The sequence below is a fragment of the Brassica oleracea genome, chromosome C6, assembly GCF_000695525.1.
Source record: "Brassica oleracea var. oleracea cultivar TO1000 chromosome C6, BOL, whole genome shotgun sequence".
In the NCBI taxonomy this organism is placed as follows: domain Eukaryota; kingdom Viridiplantae; phylum Streptophyta; class Magnoliopsida; order Brassicales; family Brassicaceae; genus Brassica; species Brassica oleracea.
In genome coordinates this window covers 7,873,624-7,886,421 of record NC_027753.1, presented here as the reverse complement: position 1 = coordinate 7,886,421, position 12,798 = coordinate 7,873,624, and the positions used below count along the sequence as shown (strand labels likewise).

General features: G+C 38.0%; 3 protein-coding genes and 1 pseudogene across 3 annotated transcripts; 1 reads left to right on the top strand and 3 right to left on the bottom strand.

Annotated features, from left to right (window-relative positions):
• The first annotated feature begins 1,229 nt into the window (after positions 1–1,229).
• Positions 1,230–1,778, top strand: LOC106297368. The gene has a single exon (XM_013733620.1). The coding sequence runs from the start codon at positions 1,230–1,232 to the stop codon at positions 1,776–1,778; it is 549 nt and encodes a 182-aa protein (XP_013589074.1).
• Positions 1,779–1,822: 44 nt separating this feature from the next.
• Positions 1,823–5,220, bottom strand: LOC106297105 (pectinesterase 1-like). Its single transcript, XM_013733386.1, has 2 exons — positions 4,052–5,220; positions 1,823–2,577 (listed from the first exon to the last, which is right to left on the bottom strand). Exons 1-2 carry the CDS (start codon positions 5,130–5,132, stop codon positions 1,901–1,903), a joined length of 1,758 nt encoding a protein of 585 aa, XP_013588840.1. The 5' UTR covers positions 5,133–5,220; the 3' UTR covers positions 1,823–1,900.
• A 1,766-nt stretch (positions 5,221–6,986) lies between these two features.
• The window catches only part of LOC106297109, a 22,840-nt pseudogene continuing 17,028 nt past the window's right edge, over positions 6,987–12,798 (bottom strand).
• On the bottom strand, positions 8,970–10,937 carry LOC106297367 (mitogen-activated protein kinase kinase kinase 1-like). The gene is made up of 4 exons (XM_013733619.1): positions 10,642–10,937; positions 9,736–9,825; positions 9,396–9,480; positions 8,970–9,299 (listed from the first exon to the last, which is right to left on the bottom strand). Exons 1-4 carry the CDS (start codon positions 10,935–10,937, stop codon positions 8,970–8,972), a joined length of 801 nt encoding a protein of 266 aa, XP_013589073.1.

Sequence of the window (12,798 nt, the reverse complement as noted above, 5' to 3'; positions counted from 1 at the left end):
TCTCAGTCTCATGCAGGATGACACACCCACGTCCAGATGGCCAGCTGCATGAATGAAGTACATGCAGGTCGACACACCATCTCACACATGGCTGGCCGCATGCTTCGGTTGCATGCATCGCAACACCTCGTGCTTGGTCATTCCACCTGGTGCTCCACATGTCTACTTGCATGTACAGGTTGCATGTACTGCAGAAACTCCTGCTTCCCTTGACACACACACTGCCAGGAGCTTGCCACCACGTCCTGAACACACACATCAAGCCACCTCGAGCATCTCGGTCAATTCGACCGATTTCGGCCTTTCCGGTGAATTTTCATCCCGCGATCAATCCCAAATATTTTTCTGCGCCCGTTATGATGGCCTGAGTATTTTTTATAAACCCCACTTGGACTCTGATCTTGAGGAAAAATATTTCTCGAGCTTCCGGCTTCTTCGAAAAAATCCATAATACCGAAATTAGGGTTTTTCGCCCGATTTCCGGTCTTCCTGTTGTGCTTCCAAAACTGTCATGCTTCAAACGTCCTTTGAGTAAATATACCACATTGTCTAACCATTGTCTAGTGGCATACTTGACTCATGGTTCAGACAAAAACAATCTGATCGTCCGTGACTCGACTACCCAAAAGATACTCGACCATTTTTTTTTATGGGTTTCTACAGGACTGGTCGCAGAGATAGCTATGTCTAGAAACATTCCAAGTCGGGTAGCTATACAGTGAGGTCAGGTTATAAAGTGGCCGTGGAACAAAGAAGAAATTCCCATGCTAGACAGAACTGAGTACAAACGGATTAAAGAAAGAGGTTTGGAAACTCAAAGCGCCAAGGAAAATTAAGCACTTCTTATGGCAAGCTATTTCTGGATATGTAGCTTCTGCAAGCAAGTTGAAAGAACGGCATTGTGGTTCGGACATCACGTGTCAAAGATGCGGAGCTGAACAAGAAACAGTAAACCATATCCTCTTTGAATGTCCGCCGGCGACTCAATGTTGGGCTCTCTCGCATATACCCTCAAGTCCGGGGCTTTTTCCGAGTTCTTCCATCTATCTCAACGTTGAGACCTTGCTGAAATACTCCAAAGAGCCAAATCAGCTCGGAGAATGCTCTTCGGTGTTTCCATGGATCATGTGGTATCAATGGAAGGCACGAAACAATAAGTGTTTTAGTAACAAAGACACCACACCTTTGGAATCTCTGCAATTAGCTTGCAAGAGGCTGATGCATGGAAGATGGCACAAATTGTAGATATGACCTTCACGGCAGAGGAAAACGATCAGACGGAAGCTCTCGTACCTGCGACAACAACCGCGACGAGCCGATGGAGATGTCAAGTCGATGCCTCATGGTCGGAGACAAGCGATGGCATAGGGATGGGGTTTGTTCTGTTTGAACAGGAAGTGGAAGTGCTACGAGGACAGTGCAAAGGGCCACAAACAGAATCACCACTACACGCAGAGACAAAAAGCTTATGTTGGGCGATGACGGAGGTAAGCGAACGCCGGGTGTTGCGAGTTAGCTTTGAATCGGATTGCCAGCAGCTCGTGCACATCATCCAGCAGAACAAGCAATGGCCTGCTCTAGACGCAGAACTGGATGAAGTTGAAACCATGAAATCTGCATTTAAAGAGTTTTCTATATCATTTATTTCGCGCTCTGCAAATGTCTGTGGGGATGGTCTTGCTAAAGACGTCCGATCACGAGTGCAACGCTCTAGTTTCGTAGAGGTTAAGGATCCACTAAGGTTAGCCATAGAGGCTAGCTTGTATGAAACATTTTAAGTTGGAATGAATTTTTGATGCAAAAAAAAAAAATGAATGGAAAGTAGATAGAAATCGAATGTTCAAGAAAAAAGGAAAAAGTTAGAAACTCCAGTACTGTGTTATTATTATGTATAAATACATTAAGATAGCTGGTGCGCCACTCCAGCCGATTGTATCCAACCACCACCATGTAACAAGGTACCAACCGTAAACCTCCCAGCCTCGGCATCAGACATAACCGGTTTATACCCGGCCCATTTAACTCTATTGCTCACATCCGCCCCAGGCCCAGTATTCCTATACTCTCCGTACACTATACTCGCCGGCGGGTCAACTCCCGAAACCCACGACATCCACCCTGAAGCCCGAACCACCGGTCCAATCTCCGTCTCCATGATCACCGTCGTGGAAAACGCCTTCCACGGCCGGCCTAAATACGTCGGAGCAGTCACCTTGCCGTTGCCGGAGATACTGCATCGCTGGATCGACATACCGGAGTTTTGGTTCGGATCTTTCTTGCCCTGAGCCGTTATGGTGTTGAACTGTCTCGGAAGAGGCTCGCGCGGCATGATCTTGCAGCCTTGGAAGACGACGGCGGCGCTTCCGAAGATGAAGTCGATTGTTCCGGTGATGTCGCAGTCGCGGTAGAACTGGCGGTTGGAGTGAGGGTAAAGAGTGTCTTGGAATCCGTCGAAGGAGCATTGGTAGTAGACGGAGAAGTCGGAGCCTGATCGGAACGCCACCGCTTGATGTTTCGCTGCTCCGGCGGTGTTTATGATTCCGATGTCTTTCATTATGAATCCTTTGCCTTGTATAGCTGCAAAAACGGAGCAGTTTTAATAATCGTTGTGACAAAAATACAAAAAAAAAGTAGCAAAAGAGGATAGGCGCGTAAAATCTGTTTTTGGTTCAGTTCGGTTTGTTCTGATTTGTTTTGGTTTTCTTTTGTTTTTTGGATTTAGAAATATACTGTATGAACTATTTAGGTTTTTACAAAATTTAGTTTTGTTTCACTTCAGTTTTAGTATGTAAGGGATTAAGAAACGGTTAAGACCTGAAAATTTTAGATCCAGTTTGGTTTCAATTCGTTTCAAATGTTTGAATAATTTCATATAATTAACAAAAATATAAAAGTTTCGAGAAATTAGAAATTTTAGATAAGAATATCAAATAATCTGAACTGTTCAGATTTAGGTATCATATAGTTTTATATACTTCTAATAAAAATATTTGGGTGTTTTGATTTTTCAGATAACTTTCTGTTCATAAATATATTTCAGATATATAATTATTGTGAGTTTGCTCAACGTGTATGGGGCCTTGCCCCCTTCACCTCCAACTTTGATGCGAGAGGACTGGTAGATTTAGCTGCAGAGTGGAATGGGATTGTCACGAAAGAGTGTCTCCCACCAATTGGAATAGCCACCGGAAAACTTACTCCATGGATATTGTGGACAATCTGGAAAGTTCGTAATGAGCTGATCTTCCAGAACAAGGATGCTTCACCGAAGGAGACTATTTTGCGAGCGATAGTCGTGGCTCGAGAATGGCTTAATGAGCAGATTGCAGTATCTCACACAACAAGGAAAGCAGCTGGCGTCACGACGAATTTTGAAGGTTATTTAAAAATTCAAACAGATGCAGCATGGCGCATGGATAGATCGGTGGCTGGACTAGCTTGGACGGTACACAACGAGGAAGGGCCCAGATCGTTTGCTTCTCAATGCTACTACGTTGCTTCCCCACTTATTGCAGAAGCACTGGCTCTACGGAAAGCTATCACTATGTGTTTTTCTCTGAACCGCCGAAGACTTCACTTTGAATCGGACTCTAGACAATTAATCCAAGCAGTCAATGGAGGACACCCCCCACCAGAGATTTATGGTTTAGTTGCTGATATCTTAGTTCTAAGTTCCCTTCTTGATGTTGTTTACTTCAGTTGGATCCCTAGGGACAAAAACAATATCTCTGATTCAGTAGCAAAGAATGCTCTGCTCTGCAGTTGCTGTAATGAACCCTCCTTTTGGAGTTTAAGTTTGAATGAAAGTTTGTGTTCCAAAAAAAATAATATAATTATTGTAAAATTAAATATAACTAATATTTTAAGTAGATGAAATATATTTTATGTATTTTCATATATTCATCTATCTTTCGTTTTGATTTCTATTCCGATTTACAGAAACATAAACCATTTGTGATTTTGTAAGTTTCGGTTTGGTTTTGGTTTTGGTTCAGATTTTTAATTTCAATCCGGTTTTAAGTAAAAGGTCCAGGTCTACGAGAGGACTTACCAAACGTCGCCGTTTCGTAAGTCGGAGTCCCGTCCACGAAGTTCTTACTGCCGGAGATAATAGTCTTGGTCTTCCCGTCTCCGTAGATCATCACATTCCACTTACCCTTATCCATCACCACATTCTCAACGTACGTTCCAGCCTTCACGTATATCACAAACACCTTCAAACTCTTCTTCGGCACTCTCGCCACCGCTTCATTCACCGTCTTCACATCCCCCGTTCCATCAGCAGCCACCGTCACATCAGGCTTCAAACCCGCCGTCTGCAACAGCCTCCGCCGCGCCCACCCCGGCGCACCCTCACTCACCAAAAGCCGTCTCCTCCGGTGTATCGGAACCCCGAAGTCACTCAACGCGGCGAGGATCTTGGCCAAGATGGCGAGGCTGTTGCTAGTGAACTCGGTGGACCGACTCATGGCGGACTTAAGATTCTGAGTGATGTTCGAGTTCGCGTACTCCGTCTTGTTCTGAGCCAGCTCGTCTAGCGAGTCGAAACACGTCTCGTGGTCCGTCACCGTCGCGCTCAGCCAAGTCTTGAGATCGTCGACCATCGACGAGTTTAGAATCTTCTTATTGCTCCCGTCGTCGTCCATGACCGAAACGGTGTCGTTTAGCCGGTCCAACGCGTCCTCGATCATCTCCCCGCATACCCTCAACGAGGATTTGATCCTCACGTCCTCCGTCTCCTTCGACAGCTTCTCCGGCAAGTCGGATATCCCGTCGAGCTCGTCGATGATGACTTTTAACGAGAGCTTGAAGAGGATCGCTGGATCCGTCGTGTTGGAAGCCGGAAGCTTTGAGATGCTGTTGAAGCAAGACTCAGGGTAACGAGTCACGCTGCAGATTGTTTTAAGTGAGGTGGATGGTGTTAACTCGGGAGGTTGACTCAGTGCTGGCTCGGAGGAGTTCTTGTTCTTGGTGTGAACCACGGCGGCGACTACGGCGGCGATTATTAAGGCGAAGAGGATTAAGCCGGAGGCTGATAGTAGGATTAGACGTGTTCTTGTCTTTTTCTTTAATGCTAGATCTTGAGCTTCGTCTACTTTTCCACATCCTTCGAAGGATTGCACCGAATCCATAATGCTAAAAATGGGTTGAAGCTAAACTCCTTTGAGTTTGGTTTCTGAGTTCTTACTAAAGACACTTTTGGGGTTTGTGTTATGTTCTGTTGTTGCTATGTGTTGTTGTCGTTTTATATTAAGTGTGGAGGCAAAGCAAATGTAATGTGAATCTATGAACGTGACTCGCTAGTTCCATGGGGCTTTCTTGGTGTGTGCAAGTGCGCTAGTGTGTGACAGTTGACCTCAATGCATGTGGAGATTCATGATTAGGTTGTGATTATTTAACTACGTAACTTGATTATAAAGTATAACATCCATCATGTGGCTTTCAATTTTTTGTCTTCCCAATCAATGGCAACAATTCCATGTCTTATAAACCGCATTCATAGCAATTTAAATTTTATTTGAGATGGATTGTACGGAGTTTATTGGGGATCATGTGGGTTGACCTAGTTTTAAATCATGATTATTTATATAAACTTAGAAATTTGTTTGAAGCTTTTTGGTTTTGTTCTTTTTGCGTAATTTGAATGTCTATGTCAATTTTTATTTTTTTAAAATATATATATACATAAAAGTTTTCCGTATGAACTATAACTAGTCGGTAATACGAATTCTTACGATGGTTCTTAAGATGATTGATTGTACTTACGATAATTATCAAGAATTCAAGATAAGGTACTATCAACTAAACTTTATATAATTTATGAAGGTGGAAAAATCAAGCTACTATTTGGTACACAAAATTCTTAAGGAATAAAAAAAAAAATACAAGTCAAAGTCAGTATTCTTCACAAATTCAATTGATTGTCGGCGCAAATTTCAAGTATACACATTGGAAATAAAGAAAACTACATATGAAAATGTACACAAACAAATAGAAAATTGAAGTCAGAAGAACATTATCTGGCAAAGATTGAAATGGCCATGTGCTTGTCTAACAAGTGGCGTCTCCATCTTAATCTCTAGCGGCCTTAAATCCGCGACAAGTGAGGGCACCAAGTTTTACAATTATTTTGGTTCAACACAATAACATAGAAGAGTTCACTAATACGTGTAGATAATTAGGTTTTCATGTACTGATTAACAATGGAAAATAAGTAATAACAATTCTTTTCAATTTAGCAAGAAAGGGAAACCGGTCGACGGTAACCAGCCCCCACCACAGCCCCTCAGTAACACTTATAATTACTTTAGACCCCATCGCTTAGTCATCATTTCTAGTAATGTAGATTTGAATCACACTGTAACTTCACGTATAAACATACCAAAACGTTTCTTGGTCTCGAAGTTCTTGAATGGATTCAAGATTACCTATTATTTCAAACATTGTTGTTAATGGTACCGCTTGAGCCAATAATGCAAACAACTCCTTTCTTTTCTTTGATCAAAAACTTCTTTGAGTGATCTTAACCTTGTGAACATCAGTGACTTAAGGTTATTTTCTACTTCGATTCTCTCTCTGGTAAGTTCTGACTTGAATTTGCTGGAATATCCACCACAATCCAGTGGCTTGAGAAAGGTAAGTGTTGAAGGGCCAGCAATTGATTGGGAGTATGGCGTGGTTTACACATTTTCAAGCTTTGTAGAAGATGTGCAACTTACCATGCAAGTGTCTAGTTTCCCAAACAGAACTAATCACCAGTGCTGGTCCAACACTTTTAAATGTTCTAACCAAAATTTTAATTACTTATTTTAAAAGTTTTATTTTTATAATATAAATGACATGAGGAATTTAATATTGATGATTATTTTTCCCTAACTTATATCTCCTTTTATATTAAAAATTTTTGTATTGACTAGTACATCTATTTTGCTTATCGATGACTAAAGATTTTTCTAGTTTTATATTAATGACTAGTGATTTTCCCTACTAGTATATCTCCTTTTACTAGCAGAATATGGCTCTTCAGTTCTTGAATCAGGCTGAACATAACTTAAACAACAAATAACCAATGAATCAGCCATAAACAATCTAAATGTTATGTATCCATGCAGTTTAGCTCTTGCTGCCCAACTGAATCGGAAACATGTATTGAAGAATCATGTCTCGACTTTCCCCAATAGTTTTTAGTTTCTATTGGGTCTTATCCATCTTACACAAATATTCTGCATAGCCTCCTCACATACATAAGGAAATCAATTTTAGAATCTACAGTTCTTGATTCTGATTTATTCTCGTGAAAACGACACCAAGAGCTTCACGAATGTAGACAATCTACCAAGCTAGCCTCGTCTATGGAGAAGCAAGCGGAGATCCTGATTCTCAGCTCGAGCCTGAAGATGCAAATGGATGGTTCAGCAGCTCAGCCGCAGTTGGCTGCTCCTCCGGGTTCACTTTGAGACATTTAGTTATAAAATCTCTAGCATCTAGTGATAATGTGTCAGGTATGTCCGGAAGCTCTTATTTTACTTGGAAAAATTCATAAACAAATAAACAATAACCTTAAATATGAAAGGTCTAATACAACACAAACACAGTAATGAGACTGAATATTCAGCAATGCTAAGTGATTTGTAATGATTTTTCTCCACACCAATTTCCTTATTTAATATAAAGAAAGTTTGAAAAACTTGACGACTTACAGGGTTTTTTAGATCGGAGTAGGAAAACTGACGAGTCAGCATTTCTAGCACTGTGCACCCAAGGCTCCATATATCAGCCGAGCTTCCATACACGTTAGTACGCTTCGGGTTAATAACCTAAACAAATTGTTATGTTCCATTTAGAATCAACCATACAAGTATAGCATTATGCACCGTGAAAGTGAAATCAATCCACAAATATGTTAATTATGGCCAAAATAAGTATGAGTAACCAATGTCACACATCAGTAGTAATGAGTTAAAGCAAAAGTTCAAGGTCCAACAATTATGTTGAAGTGTAGAAAGGAAAAGTGCAATAAACTCCTAAAACAGTACCTCTGGAGCCATCCAGAATGGAGCCCTGTTGTAGGACATAATGTCGTTCAACTTTGACACCTAAATAATAAAATGATAAGTATCAAGAAAGGGGTAAGCGATGAACCAAGTGGTAACATCTATAAGAGCAAAAAAAAATACTTTAAACTTCTATAAATGGAAAATAACCTTTGCCAATCCAAAATCTGCAAGCTTAACTGATCCACTGGCATCCACCAGTATATTTGCACATCTGATGTCCCTTTTGTCGGATCAGATGAAAAAAGTAAGAGAAATAGGCAATGCTGGAAACTAGAGAGTTTGTTGAAAAAAACTGAGGAGAAAAGTTTGTACTAGTCTTACTGGTGGATAAAACCTTCTCCATTCAGATATGTATGTTGAGAATCTCCTAAAATCATTTGTACTTGCTCTTGTTAAATTTAGGTGGTTATAATGTTTTGCTAGAAACCGCTTATAATCTATGGATTGAGAATCTATTACTAATTTTATATGATCCTACAGGGTCACACACCTAAGCAAATTGGATCAATGATATCTTGGGTTTTATAAGTAACATAAATATATATGTGTGTTATATATGATATAAGTACATTATATATACCTATATGTTAAGCACGTAAGATAAAGAAACTATTAAGATAAAGAAACTACTAATGTTTCTAAGTGGGCTTTTGCCTAATGGACTAATTACGTAAAGGTTAGTCACGTGTATTAGGCCAAAAGATTGTCTATATAGGACAATGATACTTTGATGATATGATCATCCACTTACGACGGCTAACCCTAAAAGATATATAAGAGTGACAAAACGTTTGTCAAGGTTTAAGATCTGATCTTGTCGGAACTAGCATCCCGTATCGATCCAATTTGTGTGCGTGTGGATACCGGTAGAGGCACGACGTTTGGAGTGCTAGAAATCTCGACTTGGTTTATTCATCGTTCCGCTGCATAATAACCAAATACATTCGAAACTCTAAGATCTAAGTTTATTTCGGTATTGACATGAGATTCTAGACATATAAATTCATAGGTTGATTTATAAATAGTTATAAGCCGTATGAATTCCAACAATTTCAACCCATCTAGGATTTGTCTCGTGTACGTGGACGCTACAAAGTTCCGGAGCGGGTATCTTTGGTAAAGTTTTAGAAGAGAACCTTGGGTTACAAGCTCAAGAAAGATGTACAATATCGACCCGTCCTTGGCTGTGCCAAGGTATCTCACGATATTCTGATGCTGAAGCGGACTTAGTAATGAAATATCCTACAGAAAATGAAAAACCAAGGAGGATAAGCAGCAGCAAACATTTCACAGATCAATGAGAATATGCTACCATCGTATAAGCTAAATATATATCACCTTTTCAAGTTGTTGTATGCACCCTTGTGCCTGGCTTCCCTGTTCAGCTATTGAAACTTCCTTGACAGCAAAGAAGTCCTCATCACTATCCATCAAAAAGTATCTTCATCAGCCAAATGCATAAATGAAAGCTTGGTTTACACTGTATTTTTTGAATGTTAAGAGGTTCAGGGACTGTAATCACTCCATGCCGAAAACTACGTCATGTAAAATTAGTTTCGTATTCAACCGGAACCTTTTGACACAATGGCCATGGTCATTTTCAGTTGAGCTAACGACATCTTGTTTTCCACCGTTTTCTTTCCAACCAAGAATTCGAATTTTAATCGGTACGACTTACGCTGAAATGCCTTCATACACGGGGCCAAACGATCCTCGTCCCAGAAGATCACCCTTCAGCCAAGACGTGATGACAGCAGCAGTGCCGGTCCTGACATGGCAAAGATCATAAGCAATTTTTCAAAAACTTGGCCTATTCTGTATTATATGTAACTAAAGTAACATATATATATATATCAATGATTTGTTCTAAAACAAGGGCTGATTTTTTCAAAAAAATTTGGTGGGCTGGAAGCTGGTGCTTGTTGTGCTTCCAATCAGGGTCGTGCTTACAGCCTATCGAAAAAAGCATTTGCCTAGAGCCCCTAAATTTTGTAAAATTTTTAGGGCTCCTAATCACAAAAAAAATGTTTTACATGGTAGTTAATGTATTCTTTTAGTTAGATTTTTATTATTATTTGATTCTAAATTCGACTACTATTTAAAATAACTAATTTATGATCAATTTTACCATATTTTTTATAAAATTATAAAGATTCTACTTCTAATTAACTGCAAATATTTGATCCACATTTGTCTTCTTTGTATATATTATGAGTTAGATTTATTTTATATATTTATAGAATTTGATTAAAAAATAATAATATTTTGAATATATAGTTTATTGTATTTAATTTAAACGCTAAGATTTAGCTTTTTAACATCAATCAACATTTCAATCCAAAATTTGTACTTTGGTTTTTATATTACGAATTCCTACTTTTGATCATTATTTTATTTTTTTAGTATATAAAAGTCTGGTGCAGAAAATTTAGAAAATGTTTAGGTAATAAATCAAAAAATTTTAGTATTATATATATATATATATATATATATATATATGTTTTTTCAAAAAAATATTTTATATAATTCAAATTTAAATAGAACTATTTAAAAAAAAAATATCATGTAATTTTTTTTAACTCGCCTCGGGCCTATAAAAACCTTCCCACGGCACTTCGCACGGGACTGGATGACAGATCCAGAAGAATAGATGGGTGAAGAAATATTGGATACTGTGGTAGAGGAGTCATCCATTTCTCCATCTTCACCTCTAAAGTTGTGGGAACCGGTTCGATCTGGGAACTCTAGAGAGCGCGTCATCAGAGCACTCCAGCGAGAAGAATTCGAAACCGAGAGATCTTCAGATGGCGAGCTAGAAAAAGACGCTGTGCCAGCATTGCTGTGCTTCATCACGTCACTACGCTCAGATGACTTCTTCATACGAGCTTGTAGATTTTTTGGTGGCTAAGATTCATATACACGATAATGTGAAAACTTTATGGCTAAAAGTCATGAGCTGCATTATAGTCAATGGAGACCTTATCGTACGTCCACACCTAACCCTATTTAAGATTAAGACAACGTGGTATTTTGTCTATTTCAAGTTTTTATTTTTACATTGAATAATTATATTATTACAAATTATGATCTCTATATATTATAAACGACTCTACAACTACAATTTTAAAGAGTCATGGTGTATACGCTATTCTATGAAATCCACGTTTGATAATATTTTTATTCTATGTTGAAGATCGTTTTACAATTTTAGTTTGGTAAATTTGAGCATATAACCAAAAAAAAAAATAGTTCATCAACTAACCATTTCACTCTCTTTCTCTTCTTTTTTTTTCTTCCTATCTTTTTCTTCCTACTCTCAACTAAAAATTAACCATTTTAGTTTTGATTTGGTACAGTTAAAACAAAAAAATTGAAAAGTCAATTTTTTTAATATTAATAATTTTTAATTTTTTTATAAGAACCATTTTTTTAAAAAAGCCCTATAAGCAGCTTCAAATTCTAAAAAAAAATATTATTGTTATCGAAGTTATAAATTTTATATATACATAAATATTAGCAAAAGTATTTAAATGTGAAAACGTTAAATTAAAATTGTTCCGTCAAATTATATGTTCTAAGAGCATCTCCAAAAAAACACTCTATTATGAATTCAAAAACTCTATATTTAAATTTTAAAAGTGTTATTATCCAAAAGTAAAACTTCAAACTTAACTTCAAAACTATTTGTATTTTATCTTATGGTCATTATATTTGTCATAATTAATTGAAGGGCTTTTTGCAGAATTGACCTATAACTTAAAGTCAAACACAAAACTAACCTTCTTTTTTTTTGAAAATTGGTTTTGCCCTATTTACCCACAAGTTCATATAATTTACGAAAATGCCATCAATTTTTTTTTTCTTTTTTTCTTCGAAAATGACATTTTTACTCTCTCACCCTCATCATCTTCAAGTAATTACAAGATTGCCATTGTCATCAATACCACAACCACCATGAACAACCAATTTAAAGCTCTTAATGCTCCCAAAATCGATTTACCCTTCTTTTTTTTCCATTCTTGTGAACTAAACACAACATATCTCTCACTTTCTCTCCACAATGAGCTAAAAAAACCCAAGATTTTGATTCTACATTTTTTATGGTTCATAGAGTCATAGAAGCTAACGATTCTGGGTGGGTTACTTTCGTTTGTGATTCTGTGTGCTTGGAGAAGCCTTATGTATGCTAAGAAACTTATCTCACCAATTTAAGGTATGACATCGAGTTTTTTTCCAGATCTGTTCGTCAGACGACTTACTTGGGAAGTCGTCTGGCTGTAGACAACTTACCTGGAAGTCGTCTGGTCAACGCAGAGGTTATTTTTGCAATTGACTTTGAAATCTGTAACCTGAGACGACTGAAAGTTAAGTCGTCTGTTTTTGTTTGGTTTCAAAAAAATTTCCAAAGAACCTAGACGACTTACATTTCAGTCGTCATAGGTTAGTTTTGCATTTGACTGGATAATTTCAGAAGTTTGACTTCCCCAGACGACTTACATTTCAGTCGTCTGGCGAAAATTAAAATAATAATATTTTTTTAAAAGTAGACGACTTAACTGTAAGTCGTCTACTTTTAAAAAAATATTATTATTTTAATTTTCGCCAGACGACTGAAATGTAAGTCGTCTGGGGAAGTCAAACTTCTGAAATTATCCAGTCAAATGCAAAACTAACCTATGACGACTGAAATGTAAGTCGTCTAGGTTCTTTGGAAATTTTTTTGAAACCAAACAAAAACAGA